Below are 17,432 nucleotides of genomic sequence, written 5' to 3' on the forward strand. Positions count from 1 at the left end.
GCTCTCGCTGCCGCTCTCTTGGAGGCGCTGGGCCCAGCTGGCAGCAACCTGGAACATAACCGCCGAGCCTCAGCCCTCAGGGCCACAATTAAGGACCGCGCCAGGCGGCAGGGGGCGCCAGGTCCCGCGTTCGGCTGCGTCGTGTCCTCTGGCAGGCTGTCCTGCAGGGGGCGCCCGAAAGCCAGGTGCCGGGAGCCGGGCGGGGAAAGCGAGTCCGGCTCCGCACGCCTACCACCCCCGCCCTCGCCCCGCCAGAACCGCGTGACCAGAGTGCCCTGGCCCGGCCCATCGTTTGAAGTCCGTATATAAAGTGCGGAAGCGAGGACCAGTTGGGTTCTGCGCGTTTGCTTCGTCCGCGCGCCGCTCCGCCCCGCCTCCCAGGTGAGCTGCCTGAGGCTGCCTTGGGGAGTACGTTGGCCGGTTGGCGCTCACCAGGCTGGGTCCTTAGCGGCCGAAGTTTTAATCAATATCTTGGATTTTTTTTTTTTAATTCTAGATTTGGCATTCTACACTGAAGTCATCATGAACTTTTTCCAACTCCTGATGAAAAAAAAGGAAGTAAGTTTTTAAAGCAATTGAAATTCTTGACTTAAGATGTGAATTTTTAAAGATGAAAAGATGGTGCAGATTTTGTGGAAAGTATAAGATGTTATATAGTTATTCTGTTGTATGTCGCATGTTTCACCTTGAAACATGGGAATATTCACCCTCAACCTGTTCTCTGTCAGCTTATTCCTTTGGTGTTCTTCATGGCCACAGCAGCGGGTGGAGCTTCGGCTTTTGCAGTATATTCCCTTCAAAAAACTGATGTGATGTAAGTAGGCGTCATTTATACAAACGTTTTTAGCAGTGCTAGGTTGACCTTCCACATATGAAATGCATGGTCAGTTTCCTAGTTTTACCCCACAGATGAGAATGTCAAATTGTGAACTTGGAGTTGGGACTAGAAAGCAGCGTGATATCAGAAGATCCTTAAATTATGATATTAATAGAACAATCCTCAAACATTAAGGATCGGAAATTCCATTAAGTAACCTTCCATCAATTTCAGTGCACTAACAGATGGATGCCTGTTTATCAGGCTGTGTCGGTCCCCTGATGTCCCAGCATGCTTATAGACCCACTGTTGGAGTTGGTTTAAATTCACTTACTTCGATGTTTAATCAGCTTTCATTTATTTTTTAGCATTGATCGGAAAAGAAATCCAGAACCTTGGGAAACTGTGGATCCTAGTGTACCTGGAAAGGTATTGCTAAATTAAAACGTGATTTACATTTAGCCCAAGCTGTAGCACCCTTGTGGGCAAAATGGACTTAATACCTTTCCCTTTTGGGGCACCTGGGTGGTTCAGTAGGTTAAGCAGCTGACTCTTGATTTTGGCTCAGGTCATGATCTCATGGTTGGTGAGCTCAAGCCCCTCATTGGGCTCTGTGCTGGCAGAGTGGAGCCTGCTTTGGATTCTCTCTCTCTGCCCCTCCCCCACTCATTCTCTCCCTCTCTTTCTTCTCTCCCCCCCCCTTTCAAAATACATACATACATACATACATACACTTTAAAAATACTTTTCACTTTCAGAGTGCCTTTTAGTGTAGTGGTAAAGGGAGAGCTACGGAATTCCGGAGATCTAGTTCAAATCCTTGCTGCATTATTCACAGGTGATTTTGGACAACCTGGCCTTTCTGAGGCTCTCAGAATCTCTAAAATGGGCTCAATAATAGGGCTCCACCTCAGAGTTAAGAAGATTAAAGAATGTAAAATACATAAAGGCCTTTAGCATAGTGCCTGGCCCATAGTACCTACTCAAATATTAACTTTCATCATTATTGTCATATATTATCTCATTGTAACCATTGTTTATCTAAAGCTAGTACAAGGTCTATTGTGATAAATAACAGGAGTGGCATTCTCTTTAAGCAAAATCACCTAATAGCCACTCATTCTTTTAAGACTATAGCAAAGACTTATTTCAGATATTTAGGAAGTAAGAACCATTGAGTGTATGGGAATCAACACTTCTCCGCAAAGCTTTTTTTTTTTTTTCTTGTTAGCAACTTTCAAATAGCAGTGAAGGACATTAGAATCTTTAAACTTACCTGCATCTGTAAGCAAAATAAGTCAGAGAAAGATAAGTACCATATGATTTCATTAATGCATGGAATTAAGAAACAAATGAGCAAAGGAAAAAAGAGAAAGAGAAACCAAGAAACAGATTCTTAAATATAGAGAACAAACTGATGGTTACCAGGCGGTAGTGGGTGGGGGGATGGGTGAAGAACGTGAAGGGGCTTATGAGTACACTTATCATGATGAGCACTGAGTAATGTACAGAAATGATGAATCACTACATTGTACAAATGAAACTAATATAATATGTTTACTGGATTAAAATTTTTAAAAATTGTTAATGTTTATTTATTTTTGAGAGAGGGGGAAGGGCAGAGAGAAAGGGGGACAGAGGATCCGAAGCAGGCTTCCGCACTGACAGCAGAGAGCCCCTGATGCAGGGCTCCAACTCACAAACCGTGAGATCGTGACCTGAGCCGAAGTCCGTCGCTCAGCCAACTGAGCCACCCAGGCGCCCTCCAAACAAATTTCAAAACAACAAGAAAACCCTACCTAAGTCTCCTATGTCCTAGGATAATAGAAAACGTGTGAGGATAAATGAGAATCTCTGAATTTGTGTTTCTGGGAAGTCAAGGACTGTTCACAGCTCTATCTCTTTTATTGCATAACTTAGATCATTTATACCTTTGTTGAGTAATTACAGTGAGGAAGTTTGGTTAAGAGCCTATTATGTGACAAGCCCTATGCTAGAGCATTATACACCCACTCCCTGGGAGCAGGCACACTTTTTAAACTTACAGTTCACATAAAGCCACGGGAAGGTTAGAAATCTAGAGGCTGTTATGTGAACAAATTTATGTGACCTTTCTTGCTGATTCTTTAACACTCAGGAACCCAAAGGCTTTTTAGAGCTCATGTTACTGTTTTGTGCATATTGTTAGAGATGGGAAGAAATGGTTCTTTGACTACAAATATTATGGTGATGCTCTTTGCAAAAGGGGGCGGGGACAAACCCCAAAAAGGGACATGAAGATGAAGGATAGATCCTGAAAAACATTCGTATTTTCCTTTTTTTTTTCAAGCTTATAACAATCAACCAACAATGGAAGCCCATTGAAGAGTTGCAGAAGGTCCGAAGGGCCACCAAATGACCAGCTCTTGCTTCTTTCTTCCAAAGAGTACTCTATGAATCTAGTGGAAACATTTCTGCACAGACTAGATTATGGATACCAGTGTGCGGAAATGCTTCTGCTACATTTTTAGGGCTTGACTACATTTTTGGACTCTGGATAGGAATTATAAAGGTAGCGCGGCAATAACCACGTGGTTCAAAAATAAGTTTGTGTTTATTTTCTGGATGTAAATTTAATGTTGCATATTGACATTTTTATGTTTATGATGCCTGAATGTTTTCCTAAAGTGTATAAAGATTTGTAAACTAGATTGTCTATAATAAAATACTATTTGTGCAATATTTCTCAAAGAGACATATTTAAATAGAGGAGAAAGTCTTTTTATGGAAGAAAAACATACTTTGAATCATGGAGCTTCATTTTTAAAATAACATACAATACAAATTTGTGTGTAAACTTTTTTTCCAAGTTTATTCACTCACCAGAAATGTATTGAGTGCCTGCTGTTAGCTATGCCCTGTTCTTGTGTAGGTGAGATAAAGCAGTGAATAAAACCAAATTTTGGAAGGAGATGAATAAAAGATAGTAAGCACAATGAGGAAAATGAAGAAGATATGGGGGATGAGTCTTGCCTGACAATTAGGCTTGGAAGGAAGTGCTGGGATACAGGGGTGAGTAGGAAGGTGGGGCACGGCGAAACTGGCCTTGCAGGTGCCAAGGCTAACAGTGGTTCTCCCGTGAGGGCTGGGGAGGCGAGAACGGAGAGCTTTGCCCAATGGAGTCCAGGGCTACTCTTGACTCTGGCCAGTGGTGACTTGGAGACTGAAGGTGCAACCAAACCCACAGGCTCCTGGACTCCCCATTGACTGTTCTTAAAAATAAGACCAGGTAGGGGCGCCTGGGTAGCTCAGTTGGTTAAGCATCTGATTTTGGCTCAGGTCATGATCTCACAGTTCGTGGTTTCGAGCCCCGCGTTGGGCTCTGTGCTGGAGCCTGCTTTGGATTCTGGGTCTCCAACTCTCTCTCTCACACTGTCTCTTTCTCAGAAATAAAAAAAAATAAAATAAAAATAGGACCAGGTATGGGGAGCCTGGGTGGCTCAGTTGGTTAAGTGTCTCAGTCTCGGTTTCACAGGTCCTGAGTTCAAGCCCCATGTTGGGCTCTGCACTGATAGCATGCAGCTTGCTTGGCATTCTTGCTCTGCCTCTTGCCCGCTCATTCTCCCTCTCTCTCAAAATAAATAAACTTAAAAATAATGGAACCAGGGGCACCTGGGTGGCTCAGTCTGTTAAGCGTCTGACTTTGGCTCAGGTCATGATCTCACAGTTTGTGGGTTCGAGCCCCGCGTCAGGCTCTGTGCTGACAGCTAGCTCAGAGCCTGGAGCCTGTCTTCGGATTCTGTATCTGCCTTTCTCTCTGCCCCTCCCCTGCTCTGTCTCCCTCTGTCTCTCAAAAATAAATAAAAGTTAAATTTTTTTTTAATAAAAAAAGCTTCATCTGAGGAGCACCTGGGTGGCTTGGTTGGCTGATCTTCCAACTCTTGATTTCAACTTAGGTCATGATCCTATGTTCATGGGATTGAGCCCTGTGTTGAGCTCCACACTGAACATAGACTGGGTTTGAGATCCTCTCTCCCTCTGCCCGTCTTCATTGTTCATAGCTCTCTCGCTCTCTAAAAAAAATTAAAAACAAATTTTTTTAGTTACCATCTGAATATAATAGAAATTTAAGAGAAGGTCTAAATCCCTATCACCTTCCTGGCAATAAAACATAACTAGCTCTTGCTAGAGACTTGGCGATTCTGAAAGGATTGAAGCAAGACTACTTCCGCCAACCTTTGTGATTCCTTATCACCTTGTTTTCCCACATGAAAATCTCCAGTGGTTTATCTCAAGATATTACGTGTACCAGTTAGGAAGCACAATTTTATTTGCTTAACTTTTTAAAGTGCAATATGGTACCCTTTAGGCAAATAAAAGTGAACAACGCTGTGAAGGTTGGCAAACTGAAGAACAAACCGCAGAGTATTTTGTGAGGGATAACCTTTCACCTGTAAAATACAAACCTGATTGACATGCAGTGGCTTTAAGTGCTGAACATGACAATGGAAGGTGCCAGGCAGCGGGTTTGGGAGGGAGAAACCCCAGGAGCAATACTGATACTTAGATTTCAAGACTTAATGGATTTTATTTTTGATTGTGTTCTTAACATTTGCCCCAAATGTTTTGTTTTGAAATTTTTCAAATATGGGGAAAAGATGGAAAATCAGTAAAAGGAATACTCACACTTTTTATCAAACATTTTGCCACATTTGCTGTATCTCTCTGTATATTAATGTGCTTTTTTAAAAATGAACTCTTTAGGGGCGCCTGGGTGGCGTAGTCGGTTAAGCGTCCGACTTTCGCTTGGGTCATGATCTCGCGGTTCCTGGGTTCGAGCCCCGCGTCGGGCTCTGTGCTGACTGCCAGCTCGGAGCCTGGAGCCTGTTTCAGTCTGTGACTCCCCCTCTCTCTCTGACCCTCCCCTGCTCACGCTGTCTCTCTCTCTCTCTCCTAGAAATAAATAAAAAATATTTAAAAAAAATAAAAATAAAAATGAACTCTTTGAAGGAGTGCCTGGGTGGTTCAGTCAGTTAAGTGTCCGACTCTTGATTTTGGCTCAGGTCATGATCTCACGGTTCATGAGATTGAGCTCCACGTCGGGACAGTGTGGGGCCTGCTTGGGATTCTCTCTCTTCTCTCCCTCCCTCTCTCTCTGTCCCTCCCCTGCTGTGTTCTCTCTCTCAAAATAAATAGAAATTTAAATATATAAGTGAATGAATGAATGAATAAATAAATAAATAAATAAATAAAGTGAACTCTTTGAAAATGAGTACAGACCTCATAAAGGTTTTTATACCTAAGGGAAAGCACATTCTAGCTAACTATAATAGCATGATCATTCCTAAGAAGATTCTCATTAATTCAATAGTATCACCTAACATACAATCCATTTCCATTTTCTCTAATTGTAATGTCCTTTATAGCTGTATTTTTATGCCCAGAAGCCAATTCAAGATTCGCTTGTCGTATTTGATTGTTAGGCTGTTTGTACTGAGTACTTGACAAATATGTGGTCATAAAAATGACTCCAAAGGAGCATTGTAGACCTGCTATCTCTACAGAGTTTGATCTGGATAAGATTCTCTTGGATGTGGACTTTGAATTTTCAAAATTTGGGGTATAATAATATTTTCATGTAATTTAGATATTTAAGAAATTGCACAATGATTGAGCATTCACTATGTGAGGCATTGTGCTGGCCTCAAGAATCTGGCATAGAAAAGGCACACACCTATGAGCAAATCAAAGCAATACAGTTACAGTGACCACAAAACAAGGATAGAAATGAGCACAGGACCAGAAGAAAGCTTCCCAAAAAACGTGGATCCCTGAAAGACTGATCAGCCTCGGGGCACCTGGGTGGCTTAGTCGGTTAAGCGTCCGACTTTCGCTTAGGTCATGATCTCACGGATCGTGGGTTCGAGCCCCGCGTCGGGCTCTGTGCTGACTGCCAGCTCAGAGCCTGGAGCCTGTTTCAGAGTCTGTGTCTCCCTCTCTCTCTGACCCTCCCCTGTTCATGCTATCTATCTTTCTCTCTCCTAGAAATAAATAAAACATTTAAAAAAAAAAAATTTTAAAGACTGATCAGCCTGGTTTCTTGAAAAACCAATCATTGGAAGTCAGCGGTTCAACTGAAGCAGAGAGGCGTGTTTACCAAGGCACAGAGGGCTAGAATAGCATATCTTTTGGAAACTTGAAGTCGTTTAATACATGGAATTTAATATTGGAGTGTAAGGTGGGATAGAGAGAACATGTAGGGCCTTTTATGCGATTACCCTGCAGGCACAAAGGAACCAGATAAGGGTTGGAAGTTGTGGAAAGAGAGGATACACTTTACTTAGTGGGGTGTTGGCTACAGCAGGTAGAAGTAGGGCATACATGCTGGAAAGGACTTTGTGGTTGGAGGCCAGAGACCAGCTGCTGCCGACGGTCCAGGGTGCAGGTCGTGAGGGCCATAGTCATGGCCTTCGTTAAGGCAATGGCAGAAGGAATAGAAAAAGGGAAGGTGTGTTTGAGAGTTACTGAGGAGAAGACCTCAGGGCTTATTGAATGTAGATGGAGGATGTCCAAAATGGCTCCCCAGTTTCTCACCTGAGTAAGTGGGCGGGTGGTGGTGCCAAGATAGAGAATACAGAAGGGAAACAATATGGAATAGTCAAAGGAAAGGTAGATAATGAATTAGACTTTGGAACTGTTGCGTTTGAAAGCCCAGTGAGCTATCTAGGTAGATTATTTCTGGAGAACTTCAAGGGGTGTGAGCCAGAGGCAGTTCAGGGGGGCGGGAAGACCAGGGGCGTGCCTACAGAGGGCAGAGGGCATCAAATCGAAGCGTAGACAGAACAGAGAGGAGTGTTATCATAAAGGGCATGGGTAGAGGAGGAGGGTCTGGTCCCTGATGGGGACCGAGAGGCATGGCTAGGAAAGGAGGACCGGGAGATGCGTCCAGGAGCCCGGAGAGGGAGGGGCACCCTTCCCTGTCAGATTTTCCAGCAATTAAACCAGAGTCCATTCAACTTTATGTCCTTGAGCCTTAAACAAACATCTATAATTTTCCCTTACATAAAAAAATAGATACGAAGTAAGCTTTCTGAATAAAAACATTAAAATCACACTCCATATCACTAAAAACTGGCGTGAGGTCTAACTGAATACTCATTCATCACACTTCCCCCCCATGCAGAAGACGTCTCACATTTCAGTTGAGGCTTTCTGGCAGAGAGTGAAATTACCGGCTCTGAAATCAGATTGCTCTGCCACTTACCACCGGCGTTGCAAGCCTCCGATTCCTCATCTATAAAACTGGGTTAATTTGTACCTGCTTAGGTTAGTTGTGAAAATCAGGTGAGACAATAAAATACCGAACATGGTGTTTCGCCTGTACAGGAGTAGTTGTTCAAAGAGTGTTCCTTTCTTAAAACAAACAAACAAACAAACAAACAAACAAACAAACAACTTTGTAAAGTAGAAGGGTATTAATGTAATTTAAAAGTATATTCTTCTGTGACTGGAAACATTGCCTGTTTGAAATTCACACATACCTACCTGTAGTAACTGGTCCACTCTGGGTGCACAACGCCCCGATTATAAACCTCTGTGAGAGCACAAACACACCCATAGATAAATACATTTCACCTTGCTCTCACCTGCACAGATACCTGGCTAGAGATAAGAACCCCTACACATATGCCCACATAGATGCCTCACATCCAGAAGACACATAGTAACAAATATATATGTGTACACATATATATTTGTATACACACATAACAATATATCCTGGGGCACCTGGGTAGCTCAGTTGGTCGAACATCTGACTCTTGATTTCAGCTCAGGTTATGATCCCAGGGTGGTGAGGTCAAGCTCCATGCTGACAGCATGAAGGCTGTGTAAGATTCTCTCTCTCCTTCTCCTGCTGCCCTTCTCCCCTGCTCATGTTCTCTTTCTCTCTAATATTAAAATATATATGTATACATACATACATATATACATATATGTCTCCTTAGAGACAGATGTCTGTATTTTAGTAATCACTATATTCACAGGAGTACATTACATATATTCTCACATTCAAAAGTGATGTATGTGGTTTGAATAAGGAAGGCAGGTGAAGTTGAGTGTATGTACTTAAGATAGCTACAGAAATTTTTTAAAAACCAGGGGTGGGGGTGTTGCCTGGGTGGCTCAGTCAGTTAAGCGTCTAACTTCAGCTCAGGTCATGGCTTGAGAGTTCGAGCCCTGCATTGGACTCTATGCTGACAGCTCAGAGCCTGGAGCTTGCTTCAGATTCTGTCTCCCTCTCTCTCTCTGCCCCTCCCCTGCTCATGCTCTGTCTCTCTCTCTCTCTCAAGAATAAACATTAAACAAAGTTTTTTAAAAAAAGAATAAACATTTAAAAAAAAGAAATCAAATTAGTTTTCTGGTCACTGGTCCTTATAACCTCTTTTCCCCATGCTTAGAAAGTTGCCTCAGGCAATTATGTAATTTTTCTCTAGAAACTAAAGCTTTTGTTTTGGTTTTAGTGGTGTTTTACTCCATTGTTTGCCTGTGTGCATGTTACTTAGCTTTAAAATGAAAATTTGAATGAAATTAAGGAAAACCCCAAATTTTACAACTCTTGCAGACATGCTAAAACCAACTTTCTCATTCACCTGGTATGACTTATAACATACGTAATGAAATACTACTTGTTTGTAGAGTGGGCATACTGTTTGAAAAATTAAACTCCACTTTCTTTGTATTTACCACAAGTAATGGATGTGATTTTTCCTTTACCTAGTTGTGTGTAATCATGAAGTTGATACTATTCCTTGGTGTTTGTTATGGATATATTGCCTCAGGCAAGTTAGCCTGACTTATTTTCTAATGCTTTTGCTTATCTGACTCTTCCTTATCAACATAAATGAGAAATGTATTTGTACCACAAGACAAACGTGACCTGTTGTTTGCTTGTTATTTGGAGACAAGTTCTTTAAGTCAACCACTGAACATTTCTCAGATTTTAAGTGTTTCAGATTTTTTTGAAGGGGCGCCATTTACTTTTAAAATTATTTTTTAAATTGAGATATAGTTTAGATATAACAAAATGAATAGGTCTTAATGGTTCAGTTAGAAGAGTTTGGTTTTTTTAATGTTTATTTGTATTTGAGAGAGAGACAGAGAGACAGAGCTCCAGCAGAGAACAGGCAGAGAGAGAAGGAGACACAGAATCAGAAGCAGGCTCCAGGCTCTGAGCTGTCGGCACAGAACCCAATGCGGGGCTTGAACTCATGAGCCGTGAGATCATGCCATGAGCTGAAGTAGGACACTTAGCCAACTGAGCCACCCAGGCGCCCCTAGAAGAGTTTTGATAATTATATGCACCAATGAAGGCATTGTGCAAAACAAGCTATTGAGCATTTCTATCACCCCAGAAAGTTCTCCTGTTACACTTTTTAAATTAAAAACCACTAAACTATACACTTAAAAAGGGTGAATTTTATGGAATGTGAATTATTGCCCCCCTCGGTTAAAAAAAAAAGTCTGCTCTACACTTACTTGCTTTTTTTTTTTTTTTTTTTTTTTTTTTTGGAGAGAGAGAGAGAGACAGCGTGAGCAGGGGAGGGGCAGAGAGAGAGGGAGTCACAGACTCTGAAACAGGCTCCAGGCTGGCAGTCAGCACAGAGCCCGACGCGGGGCTCAAACCCACGAACCGTGAGATCATGACCTAAGCGAAAGTCAGACGCTTAACCAACTAAGCCACCCAGGCGCCCCACTTGCTTTTTTACCTTAAGAAATAAGAGAGGCTGGCATAATTTTTTCCCTCCATAGGAAGTAATCCTCTAGCTTATATATTACGTTTGATTTGGTTTTTTTCTGAAAACAGGAAATTGGACATTGCTGAAGATTGTAAGAAACACACTGGTAAGATCACTTGCAGCAGGACTTCTAGTTCAGTCTGTCCCTGCGGCGACAACAAATAGGCTTCCCTGGGCTGTGCTGTGGAGAGACCTGGGGACAGAGTCTGGAGCCTGGGTTTACCTGTGTCTCAGTGACACAGATATTACCACCTGCAGAGGAAGGGCCCAGGCAGAGTCCAAGCATCACCATAGCAACAAGGCTATCCCGGCAGTAAATCCTCTCCAGGGCGAGGCCGTAACCAAGTGAAGCAGGAGAAGTTATAGTTGACTTTACAGCTGGACTGGCCTATGCTTCACCAACTCCTGTGCCACTGGGGTACGTCAGCGCTTGCCCAGATGGCACGGAGCCCTCTGCTAGCAATCTAATTCTGTCAGTAGAACGGCGACCCTCAGACTTCAGCTGGGCCTCAGAATCTTCCGGAAGGCACATTAAAATGTGCCCAAACCCCAAGTTTCTGCTTTGGTGTGTCTGGGGTGGGAGCCGAGGATTTGGGGTTCTAACAAGTTCCCAGGCGAGGCTGATGCTCCTGGTTGGGGGATGACATTGAGTGCCGGTGCTGAAGCTCTTTGCCCCTTGCAACATATGGCAAGGAGTGGGGAATTCCGCCCACTCAGTAACATCTTAGTCCCGTTGTGAGCCCCTAGCTGAACTCTTGCTCTGAGAAGAGCAGGGTCCGGCCAGGCATGGAAGATTCAAGGGTGGGAATGTCTTCCAGGCAGGCTGCCCTGACTGCTTGCTCAGTCACACTGGTCTGGTGACTTACCCTGAGAGGCATTGGATTTATCAGGTGTGTCGGTAAATGCATGTACATTTGTGAACATCATTTCTCTGCAGAGATGACACTACTGACCACCCCTATCAGGACAGATGACAGTGGTCCTGCCATTGTGACAATCAAATCGTACATGAATTCAGCCTCACGGCTGACACAGCGGGCCAGGAGCAAGCAGACAGGCCAGCACCTGACTCCACGCTCTGTCGGTGAGGAGTTGGGTACCCTGGGCAGGTTTCCTAACTCCTCAGAACCTTGCTTTGCACAGGGGGGTTCATCTCAGGGGCAGGCCTGTGGGGTGGGCTAATACTCAGAAATGTTTTCACTGAGAGATTACATTCTTGCGTCACTTCCTCACTGCTCTTCTTCCCTTCGCTTTTAAGCCAGGGGCATCCGTTGCCTCAGATGTGAGTCCCTCCCACTCCTAGTGGTCATCGGGTTAGACCGACAGCATCGGCATCACCTGGGACAGCGCCCCAGGCCTACTGACCCTGAATCTCAAGATTCCATATTTTAACACATAACCCCTTCAGGTTATTTTACGTGGCTGAAGTTTGAGTCACTCTGGTCTAGAACAAGGAAGTTTCAACACAGAAGCTTCAAAATCCACAGCTGAGACCGTAGCGTGACAGCCAGGGCGCATATGTATGCAGCATAAGCTAGGAGAGAAAGGGTGTCTCTTTGGAGGGACAAAGCTCAGGAAGCAGCACAGGGCTTGTGTTCTAAGCCATGGAGTCAGGAGGAATTTGTGAGGATGTAGTGGCCATCTGTACATCCAAAGGGAAAATCAGTTTGATGAGCAGGAAGGGGAGAGCATGAGAGGGGGTGAGATCGGATCTTAGGGGGCCTGCCGTATTTTCAGTCCCCTTCTCGAAGGCCCCAGGAGGCCTGGCTTGCAAAGGCTTATTAGGCCGCTCAGACCCTCTCTGGAACTGAAAGGAAGAGACAGGAGTTACAGGTAGAGGCACACAACCTGAGGAGATGAGTTTGGGTCACTTGCACTCCAGGTTACTGAGGGAGTAGAGATGGAGGCAAGCCAGTCAGAAGAGAGAGAGAGAGCCGAGCAGAAAGACAGAAGCCAGGTGGACAGAGCACCTGTCCAGGCCCAGTAGGTTAGCATGAGCTACGAGCCCTGAAAAGGCATGAAGGCAGCTCAGGGACGAGCATCAGGGGAACAAAGTCCTCATCTGTCTCCTGGCTGTTGACAGACAATTTGATTTCTGAGCCTCCTCTGGCTGGCCCGGGGGTCACTCCTCCAGGCCTGCCCTTGACCTCACCCTATGGGAAGGTTCCGCCTGGGGTCATCCCCTGGGGGCCTCTGGCTCTAGTGGAGCTGGTGCTGAGGAGGGCATCCGCTCACGGTCCTGAGGCTGGGCGACAGGCCGGGAGGCGTCTGCCCTGCGCTGTTGGGAAATCTGGGTGTGTCCCCAAGGTTCCTGGAAAGTTGGCTCACTTCCTTCTTTGCTGACCGAAAACAACCTCAGAGGCCCATGGGGAGGTCAGTTTCAGTTTAATCTGCTTTGCATAAAAAAACAAAAGTCCTCTTCCCTCTTGACTGGAAAACTTAACACCTAGAAGCTCGAGGTGGCCTTGGGTAAGGATGGGGTAGTCAGAAGCCTCGGGTTTTCCTCTTGTCCTTCGGAGCCCTGGGAGGGGTGGGAATCCACTGAAGCAGCCAGTGTGTGCCTCGCATCTTGCTGAGCAAACTCTGGAGCATGGTCCATAATGGTGGTTTGGTGGGTTGATGTGTGGACCCCTGCCTCAAAGAAGCCTTCTCTGACCCCCACACAGACCCTCCCCCCTGGCCTGTAGTCCTGTGGCCCTTGCCTCAGAAACCTTATCATCATGTCGTTTGATGTACCTTTGGGAAATTAATTCATTTCCTCCCCCACAAAAGTGAAATTCCATGAGGAGCTATTTTTTTTTTTTTTTTTTTTTTGGTTGCCATTGGATTACTAGCCACTGGCATGTGCCTGGTGCACAGAAGGCACTCACATACGTGCTGAATAAATGCATACTTCAAATGCCGAAGATTCAGTATGCCAGGGGTCGATCATGGCATGGGTCTTTGCAAAAGGATTCATCACTGGGCTTCACCATTCAGAAAATATTTAAGGAGCACCTTCCACGTGCCAGGTACCGTGCCAGGAAATATGCGGAGGAGGGGGCTTAGGTAAATGTAAAACGGGACCTCTACCCTTAATGAGTATGGTCTGGGGGTGAGACCCACCTCCTACCGTGGCTGCTCTGGGGCCTCACTCCATTGTTCTCATGCAAAGAAAGCCACTTCCCGTATGGCCACGGTGGGGAGCAGCATGAGGCACACCCTAGCCCTCAAGATTTGAAGAACAGACACGGCCACCCTAAGTGATGGATTTTCATGGTCAGGTAGTCGTGACCCATGACTTAGAACTAGAGAGACAGGAAGTTTAACATCGGGAGAGATCTCAGAGATGGCCTAAGTCCATTCACCCTGGGCCCCCAGGAAGGAGCCCAGCCATGGGCCTGTGTGACCCAGGAAGCCCCACGCCCACTGCACCTCAGGCTCTGTGGTGAGGAGCCAAGGAAACTGCTCACAGCACCTCTGTGAAGAACAGGGTCTCAAGGGTCCTCACCAGCGAGCGATGCCTGGGGTACTCCAGACACGTGCACCATGCTGCCAATCTCCATCCTGCTGGGCCCTGGGCTCACTGCTCCTCAGAGTGTTCTGGGGCAAGATCATGCTCCCCACTGGGCAAGCATGCCGAGGTCACCGCCAGCTTTGGATACATGTGCCCTGAGTCACCACCTGGGCCTGAGAAGGGGAAACCCAGCCTTGCCATCTGTAGTCACACAGCCTGGCTCCGCTAGCTCTGGGGAGCCTCACCACCCCTCAGAGCCTGTGAGAGCAGGGGGCCCAGTGGCTGCTGAGCACAGAAGGCAGATGGTGCGCCCACTCTGCTTCTGCAGAGCCCGCCCACTGTGTGTGGTGGTGGGTGGCGTTTTCCCTGTGGCCCACAAGCCACCCACCCAGGCTCCTCACATCAGCTATCTTCACTGTGACAGACAGATCTTGGCTCCTTCATACCGAAGGCTGGGTGGCGCCCAGGAGAGCCCACACCCCCTTCCCCCCTTGCATGGAAACCATGGAATTTCCCCAGTACGTTATCTTTGGCAACTCCAATACCACAGGAAGGTCAGGACTGGTGAGACATGGAGGGAATGCAAGGGAGGAAGTTTCAGCCCTGCCTACACTGTCGGGGGCCCCTCCCAGGAGGACAGGACAGCCCGTGTCTCCACAAATGGGACCCTGACACAGCCCGGAGCGTCTGGCGGCAGGTGGGTCTCCCCTTACACACTGGTCTCCCTCATTTTAGTGGGGGGGGGGGCTCAGCCCTGACTGCGCATTAGAACTCCCCATCCCCAGGCTGCACCCACCTCAATTACAGCAGCATCTCTGGGCGGGACCAGGGTGGGCACCAGAACTTTTTAAAGCTCCCTCTCCCCCAGGTGTTTGCAGAATGCAGACGATGCTGAGGGCCGCTACTAAGAAAATAAAACCCTTGTAACAGACCTTTCTTTCTTTTTTTTCTAATAGTTTACTGTCAAATTAGTTTCCACATAACACTCAGTGCTCATCCCCACAAGTGTCCTCCTCCATGCCCATCCCCCCCTCCCCCCCACATCCATCAGTCCTCAGTTTTTGTCAGCATTCAAGAGTCTCTCATGGTTTGCCTCTCTCTCTTTCCCCCACCATTTCCCCCCTTCTTCTCCCCCTTGTTCCTCCATTAAGTTCCTCCTAATCCTCCTATACGTGCAAACATATGATATTTGTTTGCCTTCTCTGCCTGACTTATTTCGCTCAGAACACCCTCAAGGTCCATCCATGTTGCTACACATGGCCAGATTTCATTCTTTCTCATTGCCATGTAGTATTCCATGGTATAGATAAACCACATCTTCTTGATCCATTCTTCTGTTGATGGACACGTAGGCTCTTTCCATGGTTTAGCTATTGTGGAGAGTGCTGCTATGAACATTGGGGTACATGGGCTCCTATGCCTCAGCATTTCTGTATCCCTTGGGTAAATTCCTAGCAGTGCTATTGCTGGGTCCTAGGGGAGTTCTATTGTTAGTTTCCTGAGGAACCTCCACACTGTTTTCCAGAGGGGCTGTACCAGTTTACATTCCCACCAACAGTGTAGGAGGGTGCCCGTTTCTCCACATCCTTGCCAGCATCTAGAGTTCTCTGATTTGCTCATTTTAGCCACTCTGACTGGCATGAGGTGGTATCTCGGTGTGGTTTTGATTTGTATTTCCCTGATGAGGAGGGATGCTGAGCATCGTTTCATGTGTCTGTTGGCCATCTGGATGTCCTCTTTGGAGAGGTGTCTGTTCATATCTTCTGCCCATTTCTTCACTGGGTTGTTTGTTTCTTGGGTGTGAAGTTTGATGAGTTCCTTATAGATTCTGGATATTAACCCTTTATCTCATATGTCATTTGCAACTATCTTTTCCCATTCCGTCGATTGCCTATTAGTTTTGTGGGTTGTTTCCTTTGCTGTGCAGAAGCTTTTAATCTTGATGAGGTCCCAATCATTTATTTTTGCTCTTGATTCCCTTGCTTTTGGGGATGCATCAAGTAAGAAGTTGCTGCGGTGGAGGTCAAGGAGGTTGTTTCCTGCTTTCTCCTCTAGGGTGTTGATAGTTTTCTGTCTCACATTCAGGTCCTTTATCCATTTTGAGTTGATTTTTGTGCATGGTGTGAGAAAATGATCTAGTTTCATTCTTCTGCATGTTGCTGTCCAGTTCTCCCAACACCATCAGTAACAGACCTTTCTGTTTGAGCATGTGGTGTCTGGGGGCAGCCTGAGTTCAAATCCTGCCCCCATGAATCACTAGCAAGCCTCTCCACTCATGAGAGCCTCAGTCTCCTCATCTGTGAAGTGAGACTAATAATAGAAGTGCCTATGTCATAGGGCTGACGTGGGATTACATGCAATGACCTGCTCACACCCGCACTGATCTGTCAGTCCAGACATTTCCCGACAGCCAGTCTTCTCTACCCGTCTGTACCCCCAAACTGGGCATGCCTGTGTCTCCTCCAGCTTCTGAGTTTCTAGTACTCTGTACAGTGCTTTGCACGTAACGGCCCCCCATAAACGAATTGGAAAAGGATCCTCGTGTGACATTGAGACTTGCTTCCTAATTCAGCTCTGGAATAAATCCAGGGTCCACATACTGATTTTGTTCAGCCATTTATTCCTTATTTTTTGAGTGTCTGTGCCACGTTCCAAGAATTTGAAGACAAAGACACATTGCTGTCACTGAGGAGTTGAGGGTCCAGTGGGGACACAGGTTCATGGCCTTGTGTTTTCTTTATTGTGCTACAAAGTCAGCACTGCAGACACACTGGGTGGGGGGAGGGAGGCCTCTGCACAGAGGGTGAGAGATGACCTTGGAGCTGGGTCTCATGGGAAGGAGCTTGCTCTATGGGGAAGCAAGGAACGGCGTTAAAGGTAGAGGGAACGGCACCGACAAAGCCGGAGTGGCCTGGAGGGTGTGGTGCAGTCTGAGGATGGTTTGATGTGACAGGAAAGAGCTTGGGGTCGGGAGCAGTGGGAGATGAGGCTGGATGGGCAGGTTGTGGCCGGAATGGCAGAGGCTTGAGGGCTGGGCTAAAGGACAGGGCCTATCCAGTCAGGCAGGGAGAGCCCGGGTCGTGTTTGTGAGCGAGGAAGGTAAACAGAGCGCACCTGTGCAGCCACTCCTTATGCAGGTGGGTCCCGAGGCTTAGTGACTGTGCCAGCCCTCCTCTGGGTCCCTGCCTGGGAAAGGCCAGCCAGGTTGGGTCCGGCTCTGTCCCCACTTGTGGCTCAGAAGGTCAGATGAAGGAGAGTGGGTGTGGAAGAGGGCGTGGGCTGGGGGTGGCCGTGATTCCTTCCAGTGTCATTTGGTGCAGCCTTAACTTTCGGGTTCCGACCG

At 46.3% G+C, this 17,432-nt stretch overlaps 1 protein-coding gene across 1 annotated transcript; it reads left to right on the plus strand.

The window, feature by feature from the left end:
• Positions 1–288: 288 nt before the first annotated feature.
• Positions 289–3,541, plus strand: CUNH15orf48 (chromosome unknown C15orf48 homolog). The gene is made up of 5 exons (XM_039250048.1): positions 289–381; positions 497–558; positions 729–814; positions 1,186–1,246; positions 3,147–3,541. Exons 2-5 carry the CDS (start codon positions 523–525, stop codon positions 3,213–3,215), a joined length of 252 nt encoding a protein of 83 aa, XP_039105979.1. The 5' UTR covers positions 289–381; positions 497–522; the 3' UTR covers positions 3,216–3,541.
• Positions 3,542–17,432: the final 13,891 nt, after the last annotated feature.

The sequence above is a fragment of the Hyaena hyaena genome, unplaced genomic scaffold (genome assembly GCF_003009895.1).
Source record: "Hyaena hyaena isolate Hyena2069 unplaced genomic scaffold, ASM300989v1 scaffold_361, whole genome shotgun sequence".
Classification (NCBI taxonomy): Eukaryota; Metazoa; Chordata; class Mammalia; order Carnivora; family Hyaenidae; genus Hyaena; species Hyaena hyaena.

What these genes read in the sequence shown, in the direction of transcription:
- CUNH15orf48 (XM_039250048.1), top strand. Translation starts at nt 523, where the DNA reads ATGAACTTTTTCCAACTCCTGATGAAAAAAAAGGAA. An exon ending in TCCTGATGAAAAAAAAGGAA is followed by an intron (nt 559 to 728) that starts GTAAGTTTTTAA and finishes GTTCTCTGTCAG; the next exon opens with CTTATTCCTTTGGTGTTCTT. An exon ending in ATCCTAGTGTACCTGGAAAG is followed by an intron (nt 1,247 to 3,146) that starts GTATTGCTAAAT and finishes TTTTTTTTCAAG; the next exon opens with CTTATAACAATCAACCAACA.